Source organism: Triturus cristatus, chromosome 11, assembly GCF_964204655.1.
Source record: "Triturus cristatus chromosome 11, aTriCri1.1, whole genome shotgun sequence".
NCBI lineage: Eukaryota > Metazoa > Chordata > Amphibia > Caudata > Salamandridae > Triturus > Triturus cristatus.
Window position 1 is genome coordinate 862,259,593 of NC_140594.1, and position 21,799 is coordinate 862,281,391.

Below are 21,799 nucleotides of genomic sequence, written 5' to 3' on the forward strand. Positions count from 1 at the left end.
TGATTTGGGATTAGGTTGACATAACCCCCAGACTTCTGTCTCCACATGTAGAGCTAAATGTCAAGTCCCCTTCACTCTCTAGTTGCACGTCAATCACACGTCATGCGGCTGCGCGCGCATCTCTGCCAAATATTTCTGCTGACATTGCAGGATTCTTCTATGGATCCACCCACTTGTGACATCATGTTTAATGACGTATTTTAGTTACACCCATGTTTACGCCTCTATTAGTTACGTATGTACAGTTTATCTGAATTATCAGCTGTCACGCCTCTTGCATCTGTTTCACTGTAATGTATTTTCTATAAAACTGCTTATCTGTCAATAATATATGCCCCCTTCCTTCCTGAACTTTCGTGGTGATGGAATAGAAGGCCCACAATTCGAATTGTATTCCTTTGTATAGGAATAAAACCTTTTAAAACCTCTAATACCACGGATTCTGCCTCTTATTTTTACTGAGTTATTCTCACTAAGACTTTACCGCATAAAAAATAGTACCGGTAACGAAATATTTACCACAAAGAGGCCATGCGTCGCAGAGTATAATAGACAATTGTCTCTCTGATTTCATGAATCGACGAATGCTGAAAGAGACACTCAGCTTGGAGCGAGTACTAAGGCTGCCAGAGCGGGAGAAACAGTTGACAAGCAGCTAACATGGAGGCTGGAATGACCCAAATGAATCAGCATTGAGTGAAATAAAAAATTGTGTTTCCAATGTGGATTATCCTTTCCACATGAAGGTAAATGTCCTGCCATTGGACAGTTACGTAAAGGCTGCGAGAAAGAAAAACATTTTGTAACAGTTTGCAAAGTGAGGGAAAGATCAAGTGTGTCACGTCAAGAAAACAAAATGGAAGATCAATTGCGTCACGTTGAGAAAACAAGATAGATGCCAGAACGTTTCTAACTTGAAGCTCTACGTGCGCCCACAAGGCCAAGCGACCACATCAGTTAATGCAAGCAGAAACTGAACGATGTCGATTGTCGACATATTTCTCGTCTAAAAGTTCGTCATTGTCAAACGAAAGTGAGGAAGATGGGTGTGCGATATTGATGTGGACTGCTTGAAGATGTGCACATGTAGGTTTAGCTTTGTGCAAAGAAGAATGTCGGTCGAAGCTAGGTCGACAAGTGAAAGTGCAAAATTCATTTGGAGACTGTCCCAAGATCACACTGAAAGTGAATGGATGCTCCATACCTCTTATCATAGACAGTGGCACGTCGATAAACATTATGCCAGCGGAAAAGTACAATGAACTGTCTCCAGTGCCCTGTTTAACCCTGTTGAAAACTAAAGTGTATACATGGGCTGCTTCGACACCACTGAAAAGTCAAGGTTCAGTCATAGCGACTGTGAAGCATAAAAAGACGAAAGTACTAGCACAAGTTCAGGTCTTGCCAGGCACTTCATTGAGTGCATGTTTAGTTTCAGTACTGCTGCTGACATGGGGTTGGTTTCTGTAAACTACAATGTCAATGCCTATCATGATATAGTGAATCAGTTTCTATTCCTCCGACCCTCGGTCTAGGTCCACTCTCACTCCGCAGCTCTGCTGTGCCGTCTCTTGCCTCCAGACCCCGACCTCCTCCTTGGGAGGTTCGAGGCTGCTGTACACTCCTGCGCCTGCTGCCCACTCCAACTGGGACCAGACTGCCTGCAACCACCGTAACCTTTCTCAGCCTTTTTTTCTTCTTAATTTTTCCCTGTTGTGCCACTGTTATTGTGCCCATCTGTGTCTAGCTCTAATTCCACCACTGTTTTTATTTTCTCGTGCCTGCCTGTTCCTTTTGATGCTGCTGCCCCTGCGGCCCCTCCCCCTCAGAATTCCCCCCGGAATTCCCCCGCCTCGAAGCCTCTCCTCCCTCCCACCTCCCCTACTTAATGGCGGCCGCTGCGTGGTCACGCAGCGGACGAGCTCAGCGGGCACGCCGAAGGCTCACCAAAGGCAAGCCCATCTGCGCCCGTCCGCGACCCGACCGCAGCCAGCGCCTGGAACCCTGGACCTCCCACTACCCATCGCTACGACACCACCACCCTCCTCGCACCAAACCCTGGAAGACTTAGAGAATACCAACAGGCCTCACTGAACATGACCCACGGCCAGTTCTCCTGCCTCCACTACCACCAGACCCTCACCGCCACCCCGGCCTCCAACACCGCCGACGCCAGCCCCGGCGACACCTTAAACTGCTCCCTCCTCAATGTACGCTCCGTACACAAACACGCCATGGAAATCTGGAACCTACTCGACCCTCTCTCACCTGACATCGCCTTCTTCACAGAGACCTGGACCAACGCATCCTCTGCCCCCGACATCAGCACCGCCATCCCAGCCGGATACAAGATTCAGAGGAAAGACCACCCCAACCACCCAGGAGGAGGCCTTGCCATCGCCCACAAGAGCAGCCTCCGCCTCACCACCTCCAGCGAAACCTTCGCCTCCGCCGAACACCTGCACTTCCAGATCCAGACCACCCCCAAAGCCACACTCCGAGGAACCCTCGTCTACGGACCCCCCGGCCCCCAAACACCCTTCGCCACCACCATCACCGACTTCATCACACCCCATGCCATCGCCTCAACAAACTACATACTCATTGGAGACCTGAACTTCGACCTCGACAACCCCAGCGACCCCAACTCCACTATCCTTCGTGACAACCTCCCCAGCATCGGACTTGAACAACTCGTCAACACACCGACCCACAGAGCAGGACACACCCTCGACCCCATCTTCGCGGCAGGAAACAGCATCCAATTCAGCCACACAATGCAGCCGCCATGGACCGACCACCACTGCGTACACTTCGCCATCAACAAACCCAAGGCACCCAAACCAGCCCCACGCCCACCACGAAGGAACTGGAGCAAGGTTACCGACGAGCAACTTAACTCCACCCTCACCCGAGACAACCACACCTGGGCACCAGACGCAAACGACACACCAGGATCTCCGACTGCGCAGACGAGCTCGCCCCGCTACGCAACCCCGACAGACAACGCCCCAGGAAAGCCGCCTGGTTCACCACCGCTCTCCAAGAAGCCTGACGCACCTGCAGAAGAACTGGAGAAACACCAAGACAGCCGAAAACCACACCATCTACAAGGACGCCATGACGGACTACCACAACCAGATCAAAGCCCCCAAGAGGAACTTCATCCACAACAAAATCCTGGCCAACTCCAACAACTCCAAGGAACTTTTCAGTGTCATTCAAGAATTCACCAACCCACGCAGCGAAGCCACAGACATCACCCCATCCCAAGACCTCTGTGACAAGCTTGGAACCTATTTCCACTTCAAGATCAAAAACCTCTACAACAACTTAGTCGACCATCCACCAGGTGCCACAGATGGCCCCCCGCCCCCCAGAAACACCAGCCAGCCCACCATCTCCAACTGGACACCGATCACGGCCGAAGACACAGCCTCGACCATGAAAAGCATCCACTCAGGGACCCCCACCGACCCCTGCCCCCCTCACATCTACCACAGAGCCGTGGCTGCCATCGCATCCGAACTACAACGCACCATCAACACCACCTTCAAGACAGGCACCTTCCCAGACGACTGGAAGCGCGCAGAAGTCAGACCTCTGCTCAAGAAGCCCACAGCTGACCCTACCGGCCTCAAGAACTATCGGCCCATCTCGCTCCTCCCCTTCGCAGCCAAAGTTGCAGAGAAAACAGTCAACAGGAAACTGACACGATTCATTGAAGAGAACGCCGTCCTCGACCCGTCCCAATCCGGATTCCGAAGCAACCACAGCACAGAGACCGCCCTACTCGCCGCCACAGATGACATCTGCACCCTCCTGGACTAAGGCCACTCCGCAGCCCTCATCCTACTCAACCTATCAGCGGCCTTCGACACCGTCTCCCACCGCACACTAGTCGCCAGACTACACGGCGCAGGCATACAAGGAACAGCCCTGGACTGGATCCGATCATTCCTCACCTGCGGAGTCCCACAGGGTTCATCCCTAAGCCCCACCCTCTTCAACATCTACATGGCCCCCCTCGCAGCCATTGTCTGACAACACGGCCTCAACATCATATCCTACGCCGATGACACCCAGCTCATCCTCTCCCTCATCAAAGACCCCACCACTGCCAAACTCAACTTCCAGAAAGGAATGCAAGACGTCGCAGTTGGGATGACCAACAGCTGCCTGAAGCTCAACGTCGAGAAGACAGAAGTACTCATCCTCTGTACCACCCCTTCTGCATGGGACAGCACCTGGTGGCCGACCGCCCTCAGAAGTCCACCTACCCCCTCAGACCACACCAAGAACCTCCGCATCGTACTCGACTCATCACTCACCATGAACAGACAGGTCAACGCCGTCACCTCCAGAGCAAGACCTTCAAGTGGATCCCCCCAGAGTTAAGGAAGACAGTCACCCACGCACTCATCACCAGCAGACTGGACTATGGAAACGCACTCTACGCCAGCATTAACAAGTCCCTACTGCACAAACTCCAGACAATACAAAACACCGCCACCAGACTCGTCCTCGGCATCCCCCGACACGAACACATCAGTCAACACCTATGAAGTCTCCACTGGCTCCCCGTGGAGAAAAGAGTCACTGTCAAAATCCTCACTCGCGCCTACAAATGCCTACATAACAATGGACCCAAATACCTCAACGACAGAATCAACTTCCACGTACCCGAAAGAAACCTCCGATCTTCCAACCTCGCACTGGCCGAAACCCCGCACATCCACAGAGCCAGAGCAGGTGGAAGATCCTTCTCTCACATTGCAGCCAAGACCTGGAACGAGCTACAGGCAGACATCAGACGCACCCCCTCCCTGAACACCTTCAGGAAGACCCTCAAGACCTGGCTCTTCGGCTAAACAGATCTGCGGACCCCCCCTCAGCACCTTGTGTCCCTCACGGGTGAGTAGCACACTTACAATTCCCCGATTGATTGATTCTTGTTTCATGGACTAGGAAGACTCAAGAAGATCAAAGTGCAACTTCACATAAATGAGGGCATTCGTCCTGTTGCTCAACAACATTGTTGAATTGCATTTCCTTTACAAGAGGCTTTTGAGAAAGAGCTTGAGACACTAGTAAAACACAACATCATTGAGCGATCCCCTGGTCCGATGCCATGGGTATCCATTGTGGTAGTGTGAAAGAGGGACGGTGAACAAGCTGTGTGCATATGCTTTGATATGCGCCAAGCAAACAAGGCAATTGAAAGAGAACGACATCCAGGTCCACATATTCCTGACATGATTATGCTGCTGAATGGTCTTTATCTGCCTTATTTTGATGAAGGGTATCACCAACTCAAACTGGAACAAAACTTGAGGTACATTACCACCTTTTCGACTCATGCTGGTTTATATAGATATAAACGGCTACGTTTTGGAGTGTCATCATCTACAGAATGTTTTCAGGATGTAATTTGTCGCATAATACAGCTAGTCACAAATTATTTTAATTAGTCATGACCTACAAATTCTTGGGGACACACGAAAGAAACATGATAAAGTTCTTACACAAGTGTGTTGTATACTTGCCGATTAGGGCCTCACTGTAAATGTGGCAAAGTATGAGTTTCATCAAACCAAACTAAGTTCTTTAGTCATATCTTTTCAGATGGGGGAATGACTCTGGATCCTAATAAAGTACAAGTCTTGTCAGCCACTTCTCCCCCACAAGATGTAATTATGATGCGATCCTTCTGTGGTATTGCCAGTTACTGTTCAAGGTATATACAATGACTTTGCCACTGTAAGTACCCCACTGACAGACTTAACAAAACGAAATGCCCCATTTCGATGGTCAAGTGAATGTGAGCACAGCTTCAAGAAAATCAAGCATACAATTGAGAACGCCACTGAAAAGGCATACTTTAATTCAAAATTACAAATGGAGGTTGTTGTTAATGCAAGCCCGGTGGGGTTGGGAGCCATCCTTGCTCAACACACTGGACAGCCCAATGCCCCAAGGCACATTGTGGCTTATGCTAGCCAAAGTTTGTCATCAACGGAACATGCTTATTCACAACCTGAAAAAGAAAGCATCACTGTGGTGTGGGCTTGTAAGCATTTTCATGTGTTCCTGTATGGAAAACATTTAACCATGGTCACTGACCACCAAGCATTGCTCACCATTTTTGGCAATCCTAAAGCCAAGATGGCCTCTTGCATTGATAGGTGGGGTTTGCAAATGCAGGAGTATGATTACACGTTTGCGCATCGTCCATGAAAAGATAAGAACCCTGCTGACTACTTATCACGTGTGCCAATACAGTATCATGGCACTACTTTCAAAGCAGCAGATCCCTATGTTAACTTTATTGGGAAATCCAGTACCCCAGCTGCCGTATTGGTGGAACAAATCACTGCTGACATGAGCACGGACAGAGTTTTGCTGATACTCAAAGACATTATTACATGTCAATTGTGGCAAAACCATACCCAACCCCTTCATGATGACTTTGAATACAAGAAATTCAAAAATGTGCTGGAAGAACTTTCAGTTACCCCAGAAAGCATCATCTTACAAGAGTCGAGAATTGTCATACCCAAGAGTCTGAGACAACAGGTTATTGAACTGGCTCATGAGGGACATTGTGGAGTTGTTGCTACTAAACAAGCTCTACGGAACTGAGTGTGGGTCCCTCGTCTTGATGAAAGAGTTGAAAAAAGAGTTAAAGTCATATCCTTTGTGCAACTGCTTGTCATACAGGACAAACCCACATCCATCAAAAGTGTCTGATCTTCCAAAGCATGCGTGGGAGAAGATTGCATTTTCTTTCTTTTGACCCCTTGACAACAGACATCATCTACAAGTAATTGTTAATGAATATTCCCGCTTTCCTCTTGTGGAAGATCTGCCGGCCACTACTCATAACAGAGTAATTGAGAAATTATAAAGTATTTTTGCAACATGGGTGTTCCTTCAATTTTGAAATCTGACAATGGCCCGCCTTTCAATAGTCCAGAATTTAAAGATTTTCTCACTCATCTAAATGTCAAGCATCAGAAATGCACACCTCTCTGGTCACAGGTGTGTGAATGGTATGGTTGAGAGATTTATGAGCAGCCTCAAGACCACCGTTCAGAGAGCTGCACTGGAAAAGCTCGAACTCAAATCAGTTCTTCAGTCTACACTTTGTGCATGCAGGTCAACTCCCCATTCTACCATAGGTGAAAGCCCTGCCACCTTAATGTTTGAGAGAGCCATAGGAACCAAACTGTCACAATGGGCCAATGAGTGATCTATTGACATTGATAAACTTTGCACCACTGACTGATCTCACAAACGCAAAATGAAGACCTATGCGAAAAGGCGCCGCCATGCTTGAATCCCTGTGTTCAAAAGAGGAGATTGAGTAATCGTCGGGTAGAAACGGAAATGCAAATCTGATTCTCCTTTTGATGCTGACCCACTGAGGGTTGTGATAAAGGACACATGGAGACTGCTAACCGTCCTGCAAAGTCCATTACGCAAGATTCTTCGTATTTCAAGCACCTGCCTCGACCTTCGCCAGCTCCAGATGTCAGAAGTGACACTCATCCACCTGAAAATCCAGAGAGCCCAATGACTATAACCAGTTTCTCTGTCACCAGTGCCAGTCATGGGCATTTCTACTGCATCTCCGCAACCTCACATGACCCGTTCTGCCCAAATGATTGGAGCACCAAAACGACTTATTGTAGAGTTGTGATGTTTACATGCATTAATTGTACTTTTTATTTAACAAATCGGAAGATGTAGTTTATTGTGAGTTAGAGATGAAATGGACCCTTTTGGTTCCTGACAGACTCCCTAGAACAGCGACTTAAGTGCTTCGGTGTGGGTGATATAATTACCAATGCAGAATGTTTAGTTAACGGTTACAACCTGAGGAATAAAGACGTTTAATATAAAACTCCGTGCATGATGTGATCGTTTGCATGTACCCGGGCTGGGGAGGACGTTACAGATGTGGTTGTCAAAATACCAATATAGTTGGTTGTCAATAAAAAAATATTAAAAAATCCAAGATCTTGCTTAGTGAGCTAAAAAAATTATGAGGGTTATAAAACGCCTATCTTTCAGTCAGAAAATGCCTGTAGAATTTTGTTTTAAAAATGTTATTTGAAATAATATAAATATTAGAGTTCCACGGAGTGATATCACAGTAGTAGTTCAAGCTGATGTATGGATGCAAGATTTTAGAGTAAATTGTGAGAAGCACAGTTTGGTCATATCGTCTAGATGAAAATGACTCATGGGTCCGGTCTAATAAGGACTCCCTTACATTTTTTACTTCAGTTAAATACATTAGATAATATGAGATTCATAATTAAGACTTCAAATCTAACAAGTTGTGCTGGGGACTCTTGCCCAACAAAGCTGATCGAAGAATATAAAGACAAACGTGTGTCAACGATCGCTGGCGTTATAAACAGTATTCTTCATGCAGACTTAATTCCAAATTCTTTAAGTAACGCTCATCCTGAAAATCTTCAGTAAATCCTACAGACCGCAGGAGCTGCTGCCCCACTGCAAAGGAACCTTTCCAACAGAGATATCTGAAGAAAGTGGACACACTACAGCTTCAATCTGAAGAAAGTGGACACACTACAGCTTCAATCTGAAGAAAGTGGACATACTACAGCTTCAGTCTGAAGAAAGTGGACACACTACAGCTTCCGTCTGAAGAAAGTGGACATACTACAGCTTCAATCTGAAGAAAGTGGACACACTACAGCTTCAGTCTGAAGAAAGTGGACACACTACAGCTTCAATCTGAAGAAAGTGGACATACTACAGTTTCAGTCTGAAGAAAGTGGACACACTACAGCTTCCGTCTGAAGAAAGTGGACACACTACAGTTTCAATCTGAAGAAAGTGGACACACTACAGCTTCAATCTGAAGAAAGTGGACACACTACAGCTTCAATCTGAAGAAAGTGGACACATACAGCTTCAATCTGAAGAAAGTGGACACACTACAGCTTCAGTCTGAAGAAAGTGGACACACTACAGCTTCAGTCTGAAGAAAGTGGACACACTACAGCTTCAATCTGAAGAAAGTGGACATACTACAGTTTCAGTCTGAAGAAAGTGGACACACTACAGCTTCCGTCTGAAGAAAGTGGACACACTACAGTTTCAATCTGAAGAAAGTGGACACACTACAGCTTCAATCTGAAGAAAGTGGACACACTACAGCTTCAATCTGAAGAAAGTGGACACATACAGCTTCAATCTGAAGAAAGTGGACACACTACAGCTTCAGTCTGAAGAAAGTGGACACACTACAGCTTCAGTCTGAAGAAAGTGGACACACTACAGCTTCAATCTGAAGAAAGTGGACATACTACAGCTTCAGTCTGAAGAAAGTGGACACACTACAGCTTCAGTCTGAATTAAGTGGACACACTACGGCTTCAATCTGAAGAAAGTGGACATACTACAGTTTCAGTCTGAGGAAGGTGGACACACTACAACTTCAATCTGTAGAAAGTGGATATACTACACCTTCACAAGTATGAAATGTCTTGCAAAATTGAGTTAAAATAAATAAAACAGGGGAACAGCTCCTTGCCCACTCTTCTTAACGTCCCATTTTCTGTTCCAGAATTTTTGTAATACAAATATATTGTCATTTTGATGCTTCTTGACCAAACAGCTGATTTCACCATCTTCGGTCATTTAATATTATTGTCTGAGAGGAGGTGGTAGTATCAAAATTGGGAAGTGCAATAATGCACTTCATTACAAGCAAAGAAATGTTACTACGCACTTTGGCTGTGAAGTCAACGAGGGATCGTACTTATTGCCACTATTGTTTTACATCTGTATGCAGCCTGTACACCAATTTCTCATGCTCTGGGGGTGAGTTCCACAACTAAGATCATGGCACTCAGGTTGTGTGCAGGCTTACCTAGAAATGGACTTACAAAACACATTGTACAATTGGTTTATTCTTTACAATATCAAGAAAAATTGTTGCCTACAAGGCCAGAGACTGCCCACAGACCCATGACGGGATCTGGGGCACCTGGTTTAGCATGATGTGATGTGCGGTTGACTCTGGACTATCTGAACTTACTGTGGTGACATGTATCATCTAATGAGCTCTAAGACCAGTCCATACCCGCAGAGACCTGTATTAGAGGTGGACCATGCAACTATCGGGATTGTAAATGCCATACATGATAATTGTGTTAAAACCTGGCTGAAAGGAAGGATATGTTTGAAGGGCCCGATATGATTTGTTTTTTCTTTGGTCGTCTTGAGTGTGGTGGATTTTATCTGCCATGCTGTTTCCTGTTACAAAACAATAACAAATATTTGGAAAAAAGAATTGATGCTGTTGGCCTAACACACTAAAAATAAGTAAAACAGGCTTTTCAAAACATACTGTTTAGCAATTCAAGAGTGGAACTCTTAAATAAAGGTTAAGTCATGTGCAGTGAAATTTGATGATGGATCAATATGTTAATACCATAGCACTCTTCTCAAATAACAATCTTAAATTATTATGGCCAGTTTTTCAGAAGGCCTAAAAGATGCATTCTCTGTAGCCATCATTGGTTCCAACAACAATTACTGAACCCTACTTTGCAAGGAATCCCATAAAAACTCATCACGAACGGCATATATCAGACTCATTAACAGCAGAAGACAGAACTGATTTCAAGCCACAGACCAATAAGGTCATTAATGATGTTGAACAGGCGGAGCTAAAAAATAAAAAAATTATTTTAAAAATAAAAAAATAAAACAAATAAACCGGAGTGATACGTACCATCAAGCACAGACCTAGAACAAGATCGTTTGGTAGACATGCCTGTACACTTTTGCGGCTGTTAACTACACTAGTATTTTATATTTACTCCATTCTCGAATTCCAGAAAGTGTTTAAAACAGTATTATTTTTAAGAAACTAATCATTGACTGGATATTCAGCACTCAAAGAGACTATGGATTAGTTAGTGCCATAACACAGAATGGTAAACGATGAGGATAACTGTGATTCCTGGGATATGAAGATGTTGTTAATACTACAGTTCCCTCATTGTTCTTGTTGGCAATTGAACCGTTCTTATATCATATAAGGAATGATCCCAAGATAGCTGGTGTACCGTTTGGAGACTGTACTGTTAAATTAACTGCTTACGCGGACGATGTGCTTATTGTGTCAGAAAGAGCGGATGAGGCCGTACCTGCACTCATGACTGATATTGAGGACTTTTCCAGAGTCTCTGGGTATAAACTCAATAAAGACAAAACGGAGGTCAAACTTCTGAACAATGTTGGGGATAAAGGGATTATCAGGGACTCCGGTCTTACATGGCAGCCTCGGTGTTTTAAATATCTGGGGCTAGACTTTGATAAAGATTTGATCTCTACGCTGTGAGTAAATGAAGACTTGACCCTTAAAAAGATATCTACATTGCTGGAGGGTTGGTCTCCAAAGTTTCTCTCCTGGTGGGGCAGAGCGGAGACGCTCAAAATTATGTCGACGCCGTTGGTCAACTATCTGGCCAGCATGCTTCCTATGACGTTCTCGAATACTTTTGTTACCAAGGTGGATCAGCTGTTTGGTAATTTTCTGTGGCAGGGCAAGAAAGCCAGAGTCTCACTGAAGAAGCTGCAATTAGCAAAAGATAAAGGTGGCCTGGGTCTCCCCTCCTTCAGGAGCTATCAGACAGTGTTTCTGTGCAAACAGGGTGCTCAGTGGTTGATAAAATCCCCTGCTTATACACCACTATGTGTTAATATTGAGGAGGCGCTAGTAGATCACGCGCCTTTGGAGGCCCTTCTCACGATGGACCTGTCACATCTACCACACTCCAAATATATCATGCTGAATACTAGACGGGCTTTGCTTAGACTCGACCAAACACATAAAACAAAGTTGACATTCGCTAGGTCATCGTTTATGTCCTTGTGGAGAAATGCCCATCTCAAATATAATGGTAGTAGACTAGTCTGGGAGTCTTGGTCCAAGAAGGGCATTAATTTGGTGAAGGACTTGTACGATGATAAGGCTCCACTGCCGTTCTCGACCTTGCAACAGAGGTATGATCTTACCCCGATGGATTTTTATGACTTCCTAAAAATCAAAGCGATGCTGACCGCGCGTAATTTCTCTCCTTATACTCCATGGTTAATACTTCATATCCCACGTCTTGTGTACGCTGGCCACTTCGTGTCGAGGGTGTATAAACTGTTATTGCCTTTACCCACGACAAAACACAAAAGGGTGGAATCAATATGGGAGGCTGAGCCAAATCTAACAGGCATAACTTTTGACTGGGATGTGATCCATAAGTTGGCCCTTACACACAAAGTTTCACCCATCCTATTCCAAACGAAATACATGCTCCTCAACAGGGCATTTTGGACGCCTGACAAGCTTTTCAAATGTAAATTAAGGGAGTCTCCTGTGTGTTGGAACTGTCAATCAGGCTCTGGTGATCTTGCACACATGCTATTTACCTGTCCTTCATTAGGGGATTACTGGGGGAAGATATTTGACTGCATTTATCACGTACTCAAGATAAGGCCTGTACAGGACTTTGTATACGTTATTTTGGGGGTGCTGGACCCACAAATAACAACAGACCAAGATCGTCAGCTTTTGGACTTAATGTTAACAATGGCATGTAAAGTGGTTCTTTGCAAATGGAAAAATGCGAGTGAGGTGAGCTTCAAAATCTGGCAGGAGTGGTTATCTTTCCTGAGAGGTTCTAATAATCCGGCTCTGCAAGCTTCTACTTGGAGCCCTTCCAATAGAAGGCTTTGGAAATCATTGGACGCATCCTCCTTTCATTATGAGCCACCTTGAGATGTATACTGTGGTTTGGTCCCTCTGATCGGGGTTGGCTGGGAGTTAAGTCGTGATTAACTTCTTGAACCCAGGGGCGCCGCGCCCGCACATTGAGCATTGTATATATATATAGATGTACCTGTATATTGATGATGCAAGCTGGAGTGGATTTTCTTTATATCATTTGTCATTTGCTATTTATTTTCTGTTTTTGTATTTGTTGGACATAGACTGATTTGAACTTTTTTTTTGTACGGAAGAGTTACTGTATTGTCATTGTTACTTCAATAAAAATGATTTGAAATAAAAAAAAAAAAATACTACAGTTCCATAATGTAAACTTACTTATATTGATGCCATGGATTTAGAAATAAATTATTTGAAAGAATATGTACCCCATGAAAGTAATGTAGGAAAATGTATTTTCTGTTTAAGTTGTGGATTATGGGTGTGTGGCCAAAACAAACCAAAAGTTCCTTGCGAGACTCACTTGCTTCCCTGTCGGTACGTTACAAAGAAGCCTAAATATAGAAAAAGCCTGAAATGATGGAAGAGAATGATCCTGGTCGAAGAGGTGGTCTCTGAAAACAAATAAACAGATGCAGTCCTTTGAAGCTCAAAGCCTGGTGTCGTTAAACTAGTCTAAAGGTCTGCTCAGCACCAAGAGGAGGAGGTGCTGTGTGCAACTGAGATGAGAACAGGCCAGAGGCAGGAATATGATCAGCCAGTCGGACTGAAGAAGTCTGAGTACTGCAGCAGTCAGAGTACTGCAGCAGTCATCCACTAGCCACATCAATGCACATGTAAGCCAAATGAAAGCTGCGGTGAGAGGTTTGCAGCGACAAAGAACAGTTTACCATGCACTGAGCAGGTAAGAGCACCTTTGAAGGGTCATCCAAGATCAGGGTGTGCAGAGGAGGTGTAGACATAGGAAACAAGACTATTTGTGCAGCAGGCTGACTAGGAAATGTTTCCTGGGATAGGCATGCAGGCTGATGCTGCCTGCTCCTGATCGGAATAACAAATGCAAAAAGAACAATTGATGGACAGAATGCTGAACAATGTCAAACATTAACCCCAGTACAGAGATATGGGCCTAAATCCATCGTTTTTGGGCTCCCCATGCCATTCCAGTTTATATCCAGCCATATGCAAATCAGTCTTGACCATGGACCCCATGGGAACAGTCCAGCCTGAACTGCCGGGCCAGGTCCTCCCTGGACCACAAACAAGCATCCTGGGACCAGTTTCGGGCTTTCACACCTTATCAGCCAGACTCCTGATCGGAGTAGCAGCAGAAGAGGAACAAAAGACAAGCCAGTACAAAGGCAGCTACCCCTCCTCACAAGACTCTTCATATGCAAGGCCTGTCAGCAGTTGTCCGTCCCTTGGCTCAGGAAGACCGGACAATGCAGACAGCTGGTGGGCATTTCTCTCACAAAGCACCAGAGCCTCATTTGTTTCTGAACTGAAATAAGGAAGAAAAACTAGGACGGAATGTCCTAGGAACTGATTCCATCTGCAGAGAGACTGTGCTCAGAGAGACTGAGCATGGGGCGGTCCAGGCCCCACTGCAAAAGTAGATGCCTTCCCAGAGCATGATCCACAGGATCAGGAACATAAAGGCATAGACGCAGGGCATTATTTCACCTGACCTGCACTGCACTGCACTGCCCCACTCCTTCTTAATGAACAAGGTGGTCACACAAGACGACAACCAGCACTGTACAAGATCAGAGACAAGCAGAAAGTCAAAGAGTGTTAGGAGAGGTAGCTGGGTTATGGAAGGTTAATGAAATGTGATGTAGCAATCTTTAAAGAGGGGAGTCCTCAGCTCTTTCCTAAACTGGAGCAGTGTTGGTGCAGTCTTCTGGATGTGGGGGATGTCGTTCCACATCCTAAGTGCATTTATGAAAAGGCCTGCTGCCTTGTTATTTTATTTTTCACACTTATTAACCTGGAGTCTGATAGAACGCTGGCTGTGAGTGTGCCGAGAACTACCAGAGATGTTGATCTTGTCTGCAAGTCATGTGGGGACTCTGGTAATGATGGCTTTATAAATGATACAACAGGTTTAGTAGATGGTGCTGGCCAGCAAGGGAAGCCAGGGGAGCTCTATCAGGGTGATGTGATCATATTTCCACAGGCCCTGAACAAGATGTGTGTTGGAATGCAGGATGCCCTGGAGGGTGGGGGTAAGAGTTGAATCTGGGAGGCCATTTAGCAGGGCATTACTACCATCTAGATAGTACATGGGCTTAAACAACAGTTCTCAATCTGCTTTATAGAAGAAATGGTTATACTTTCTTTAAAAGAGAGAGCTGGTACCATGCCCTTTTTGTTTTTTAGGTAATGCGTTCCCTGAGGATGAGGTTGGTGCCCAGGGTGAATCCAAGTGACGTGGCATTTGATGAAAGGTGGAGTGTGAAGCCTTCATGGTTCATGTCATTGAGCCAGGTTTGTACTGTTTAATGTATGTGCTTGTTGGCAAATAAAAGGAACTTTGGCTTGGCTGGGTTGAGCTGCAGGTAGATGTTAGACATCCAGGTCTGGATGATGTACAGGTAGTGTTTGAAGCGTAAGATGTCTAAAGTATTGGAGACTTTTAAGTAGGGTTGTGTATCATCAGGATAATGGTGAAACCGGATTCTGTTATCTGTGAGTAGAGCACCAAGTGGCTCCATGTAGCATTTGAAGATGAGTGTTGACAGTGGAGAACCCTGTGGAACTTTGCAGGTGATAGGGATTTTATAGGACCTGGAGGTGCCCATGTGCACAAATTGGGGTTAGTTGGAAAGGTAAGAAGAGAACCAGTGAAGGACATTGCTGGTGAATCCCATTTTAGACTGGAGGGTATGCATGAGGGTGGGAGTGTCAATTATATTGAAGGCACCTGAGAGGTCGAACAATATCAGGAGGCAGGGGTCATGTCCATCTGTGGTCGGTAGGGCATCGTCTAAGATGTGTACGATAGCAGTTTCTGTGCTGCAGCATGATCTGAAGCTAGACTGGTTGCTGTGCTGAAGATGGTTATCTTTGATGTGATCTTGGACTTAAACATAGACTGTTTTTTCAATTATCTTGCAGATGAATGGTTGGTGAGTGATGAGCCGGTAGCTGATGAGGTCATCAGAAGTAATAATCAGATATATATAAGACGACATCTACACCTCTCTTGAAATTCTGACACGAGAAAAATAAGACTTCGATTGAAAAGAAAACAAAATGCAAAAAAAGCTGAACTGTGGGGCCATGGGGTGAATACCTTTGTCTAGTAGACACATAATGGTGCCAGCGGGGCAGTGGGGGCACTGTTTCCCCTGGTCCAGGTGCATGTAGACCTCTCGAGTTGAGAGGGGCTGATCAAGGCCTGCCCCACTACTCTGGATATCATGCAGTTATTGAACAGCACAGTGCCCCTTTAATGTATAAAGTACATGTGTGTAATTTTGCAGTGTAGGCACACGGTCACATCTGTATCACAGACAATTACGTTCCAATTATTTGTTTACGTAAAAGGTGTTGTCTGTAAAGCTGAAGACTCTTACCTGTTTTGGTACAGCTATGAGCCAATAATGTGGGCATTTTGCTCGTTCTCGTGCATGGCATAGATAAGAATTTCTGGCACACAAGAACAGGTAGTCTGTATCCATGGCCTGAATCCTGTTAATGGAAAAAGCCTCTCCCAATAATGAATACCTCTCTCATTCCTACCTGCACTATGGATCACTGCACCATGAATGTGAAATTGGACGCAAACTAATATATTCAAGTTGGAACTCATATTTTCCCCTGCAAAACATAGCAGTAAGTCTCTGTGGCCATGTAAACACTGGATGACATGCCGATCGCCCTGTTGCCACAACTCAGACCCACCCCCCCATTGTGCCCACCTATCTGCCCCTAACATGGTGAAGCCTCCTTGTGTTCCCTCCTCCACCTGCCGCCCCAGCCCGATGTAAATCGGAGTCTCACCGTGCACGATGATCCTGGATCTCTACGTCCTTCAGCTGGAGGGTTCTGTTGAGCTCCAGGACAGTCTGTGCAAGCTGTGGTGAAGAGAAGAAGTGTTAGTGTTTGGTTATGTTTTGTGGTCTCGGGCAGTGCTCCATCATTCATGAGATGTGGAGACTCTTTGCCCCAGTGCAGAAATGCAGAGCACTGACCCCTGAGAGGACCATCACCTATTGCACAACTGAGCCAGAAGCAGGACCATTACCTTTAATTACCAGGCAGTTCTATCATGCTGCCAATGTTTGGAGTCCTCGGATACAGACAGTGGTGTAACAAAAAATTATGAATGGTCTCCCCTGGAGATTGTGAACAAAGGGCCCTCAGTCTTCTATTTCTCACAGATATTCACAGGCCTTGGACTAAAAAGTACACCCCTCAAGAATGGAAGGTGCCCCTGAAGGGTCGGGGGAGGGGCATTCTTAGTGCTTAATTTGAGCCATTGGTTTCTGGTGCGACACAATCACCAATACTGGCGCTTTTCATGAGCCTCACACATTCATTTATGGGGAGATTAAGTAATATGCCCAGAATCACAGGATGTTGAGCCGACGGCGAAACTCAAACCTAGTTCCCCAGCTCCGAAGTCAGCAGCTCTGGCCATTACGCAACAACCTCACCCCACTTTCCTGAAGTTGGCAGCTCTGGCCATTACGCAACATCCTCACCCCACTTTCCTGCTTAGTAGTTGGTTCTGTTTTCGGCTGCGCTAACAGGAGAAATGGGCTGGTGCAAGCTGCCACCTGACAATTTTTTTTCTTACAAATTGACCACTGGGCATCCTGCCCAGAAAGAGCTGCAGGTGCCTGTGCTACACCCCGGTTAGAAGAATAGAAGGCATCTGAACTTGTCAGTGACTTTTGCCTTGGGTAAGGATTTACTAATGACCACCTTAATGGTATGGGCTACCCGGTACTGTGCAAACTGCAGCAGTGAGTAACAACCTTGGGGCAGATCAGACCCCAGAGGGCGTCCTCTCTTAAAAATACTTCATGCTCTATTCTTTACAAACTGATCTCATCTCTCTGTATGAAAGCAGAGTGGTCTCCTTCAAGCTCTCACATATCCGATGCAGGACACAGACGTCTCGTGTGCATCTTCTAGAGTTAGAAGCATAGGCGCTGGGAGTAGGGGTGCAGAGGATGCGGAAGCACCTCCGAAATGACCATGCTGGAGTTCTGAAGCGGAATAACCAATAAAGATGCATTTAAACTGTCTATATCTCGACGCGTGCATTCAAAGACAGAAGTCGAATGTTCGGCTATGTCTTCTGCCAAATTGTTGCTTTTTCCCTTAACATGAAGATTAATGTTTACTTTTCAGTCGGTGAGTACAAAGTGAAAGGATTTTTTTTAAGTGGACTATGTGACAATCTTGCGGTAGTAAAGGAAGTGTGAAAGGAAAGACTGTAGGGTGTTATGTTTTTTTTCCTAACACATAACATTTAAATATCTGGTAAATGACTGTAGAAATATTTCAAAATACATCAGCACTTGAGAAAGCGCAAATGAAGCATTTTTTATAATTCTGAAGTGAATTGTAAACAAACATTTGAATAGAAACAAAATAAAGACAGTTGGCTGGTGATGTGCAATAGACATTTTTTCACTAAAACACGGTTTCCACACATTGTCGTTTGTGCACCATATCATTTTTTCAGGAAAACCACGTCTGTTCAAATTTAGTGGCCTGTTCAATGGAAAATGAGCTTTCGGTTAATAAAAGTGCACTACCACACCATGCTTTAGTGATATTTGTGAGTCTACATACCCCTTCCTTACCACTGTCCCGCTGAATGTGCGTGGCTCATTTAGTACATTTGTAACATTGATGGTAGGACCCCCACAATTGTTCCGGCACCACGGAAGAGAAAAGCTTTCAGTTGCTTGTGAGGTCTTGTAACAGACTGCTGTGGATACACGTTCCTTCTCTTGAGTATATACAGGCTCAGGGGTGTTCATAGCAGTCTCATGTTTGCACACGGTCTTGTCTCTAGTCTTGAACATGGGCAGTATCTAGTATCTGCAGTTTTGTGCATGCTTAGAGCAGCCTTTTTCCTGTGCAGTTTGGTGCACACCCAGCTTACCTCTGCGCGGGCTTTGAGCAGCTCTGCCAGCTCCAACTGGTGCTGTATGCGTAGGTGTGCTACTTCTAGGCACAGGGTATCATGGGTCATGTGATGTGTGGGCGAACCACTGAAAAACAAAAAGGTATTACTGGTGGACATTTCGCAACTGGGCGCCAATACCCTTCCCCACCACACACCACCGTTACACCATATGAGAGTTCACACATCTACCTAACAGCCCTCAGGTCAAGAGGATGACCTTCAGTCAGTCAGCCTTGATTTTTCAGGAAAAAGCACTAAACACGGTGGGACTTGCATTTTCACTATTCTCATTTTATGTTTAGCCTTCTGAGCCACAGGATGCCTCTCAAGCATGCTGGAAAAGATCAAGACTGGCCAGCGCTGAATTTGAAATAAAATAAGTGTCAGGGCCCAAGGTATAGCCCACAAGGCCACTGCAGCTTGCACTACCAACTGCTCTTGCCATCGCTGCCAAATGCCAATATAAACGCTCCCTACTAAGCAACACACTACTACAAATGTGACAATTTGTACAATTCCAGGCCACCCACAGCTATAAACATTGTCTGGATAGTGGACACACTGGAGTTATTTTATAAGTGTGTATTTAGTTGTTAAACTAATGTGGTCGCCTAAAAAATAGACAGATAGTGCCACCATGTGGTGAACTGCCATAAATTAGTGCAGTGTTAAGAATTAAGTCCCGGTGCTGAGAACCGGCAAACACTGGAACAAATTAAGCACTCTGACTGGCTAAAGGTCACCCTCATGACGTGGGACTGACAGCTCAATGAGTAGGTGATTTGGGCAGGTGCCTAGCGCCTCACACATTTTCAAGACAGAGTAGAGCATGTGACACTTAATTGATTTCCTTAATAAAACACCTTAATGGATATTGCCAAGTGCATTGTTCTGAAGCACCTGGTGTAGCAGTAAAGCAGCTTTAAGGTGATCTGTGGACATATGTGAACTCACCATTCTGTGCTCCATAAAAGATTTTCGGGGCAGCATGGAGATCCTATTTTATAGGCGGCAAGTCTGCTGTGTACTGAGAGTCAACATGCCAGCTGTTTACACGAGCATGTTTCGTGGATGCCAGGTATGAGGGTTTGACTAATAAAAGGGACTTTCTTGTGCATAGGTACAAATCTGTGCAGGATATGCTAACCTTCTGGATGAATCTGTACTTGCTCTGCAGCCCTCTTGTTCATCTGACTTCAGGACCCCATTGCGAAGACCACCATCTAGCATCCAGCTATAAGATGGTAGCAAGAAGGCGGCACTGGGCACGTATGAGACAGAACAGTATGGGAGAAGGACGAATACATATCATCACAGAAGGAAAAATGTAATCAGCGAAGAATGGCCAGAGGGGCAGATAGTCCTCTAGGTAGGATGCGGACCTGCATGATAGCCCCAGTGGCAATGCAACAGTTTCTGCCACAGGCGGCTCCAAGATGGAAGTATGGATCATGGGCAGGGCACACTTCTCCCAGCCACAAAGGAAACTGACAAATTGCTAAAGTAATTTCTCCTCCACATTCACCAGGCAAGGAATCCCGAAGATGGGCGTGAGCAATGAAGACAGGGAAGCATGCGAAAAACTGAATGCACACTTGGCTTTGCAAGACAATCTGCCATGGAGTTCTTTATCCTGCAGATAGCGCAACAAAAAGTAGGAGGTAAACGTGAGTTCTATGAATGTGAAAGGGTAGCTCTTGATTTTAAATACAAGACATTAATAGTGGAGACACCAATTAAGAGAACTACTGTAGTAGAGGACACTTCGAATATTTAAAAGAATTTTACTGCTGTCGAAAAACATCCGGAAGAGTAAAAACCATAGGCTATTTGCAACAGAGAAAATATAAGGAACTTGAATGGAAGTGAAATTATTTTTCTGGGAGCAGTATATCCGTAGCTAAATGAGATTTTTTTAATGACAGTATAATGACTTTTGATGCATGGCTTCTTTATTAAATAAATTGGTAAAAAAAAAGAAAAAAAGGGATATATTAAGATAATGTATTAATAATTTAATCGTGTGATAAATTTTGGAACTACTCCCCATTCACATTTTGATTGACTTGGTTAATGAATATGCTGGACGGGTTACTCGGAGTTTGAGTAAAGCTGGGCAGGGCCATGTATCGGTATACCTTAACAACTGTTCTTATATAGAGCTGAAATATTTATGTGTTGGTATGATAACTATGCAGCACATGATAACAGTTCCTAAAGGAACCGTGCATTGAACTACCAGCAATGTTGAGCCTATTTCTCGCCAAATGCTCTTGCAATCAAAGAAAACAATGAAGCTGTTTTTGCATCTGTAGCAATCAAAGAACCACCAGAGCAGGTGGACAAGCTGACACTTGTGTGGGTGGACCGCCAGCCCGCAGCGGAAGGGAGAACGCCCCAAGCCGGTGGCATCCCGGACGCCGCATTACAATGTTGCCACTGGGCTGGCGGTGTTGCAGCAGCGGTGCCATGGCAGCCAACTGCTTTGGCTCAGAGAGCGCCCGAAGCACATGCTGCCGCAGTGCAGTGCCACTTGCACATCGGGCGCACTGTTTCATGCACCATGTTGTGCATGGCAAACAGTGCAGGCATAAGGGGGCACAATATGTGCTTTCAGCCACAATTCCCAATGGGCTGCATCGCCCTCTGACCCTTTTTATGGCCCCCTTCCCTGCCTTTCTGCTAACCTTTTCATGTCAGGGACCCCGCCATGAAAAGGTCGTCGGAAAGGCTATTGGTTTTTAAAATGTTATTGTTTTGTTTTTTTCCCTTCGTGAAGCATTAATCAAGTAATGGCGTTGTAAATGACAATGTATTTTACCCCCTGTTGACAATGTCCAATTGTACACCCAATCAGACTACCTACCACTTAC

The 21,799-nt window shown here is 45.3% G+C and overlaps 1 protein-coding gene across 9 annotated transcripts in view; it reads right to left on the reverse strand.

The window, feature by feature from the left end:
• LOC146785555 (autophagy-related protein 16-like) overlaps positions 1-21,799 on the reverse strand; it is a 69,058-nt gene that overhangs the window by 32,048 nt on the left and 15,211 nt on the right. For all 9 annotated transcript variants that reach the window (XM_085634703.1, XM_085634711.1, XM_085634707.1 and 6 more), the window contains 2 exons: positions 18,903-19,011; positions 16,781-16,854 (listed from right to left, as the gene is read on the reverse strand). In XM_085634703.1, coding sequence (XP_085490829.1) covers positions 16,781-16,854; positions 18,903-19,011 — 183 coding nt within the window. The remainder of the gene's footprint in view (positions 1-16,780; positions 16,855-18,902; positions 19,012-21,799) is intronic.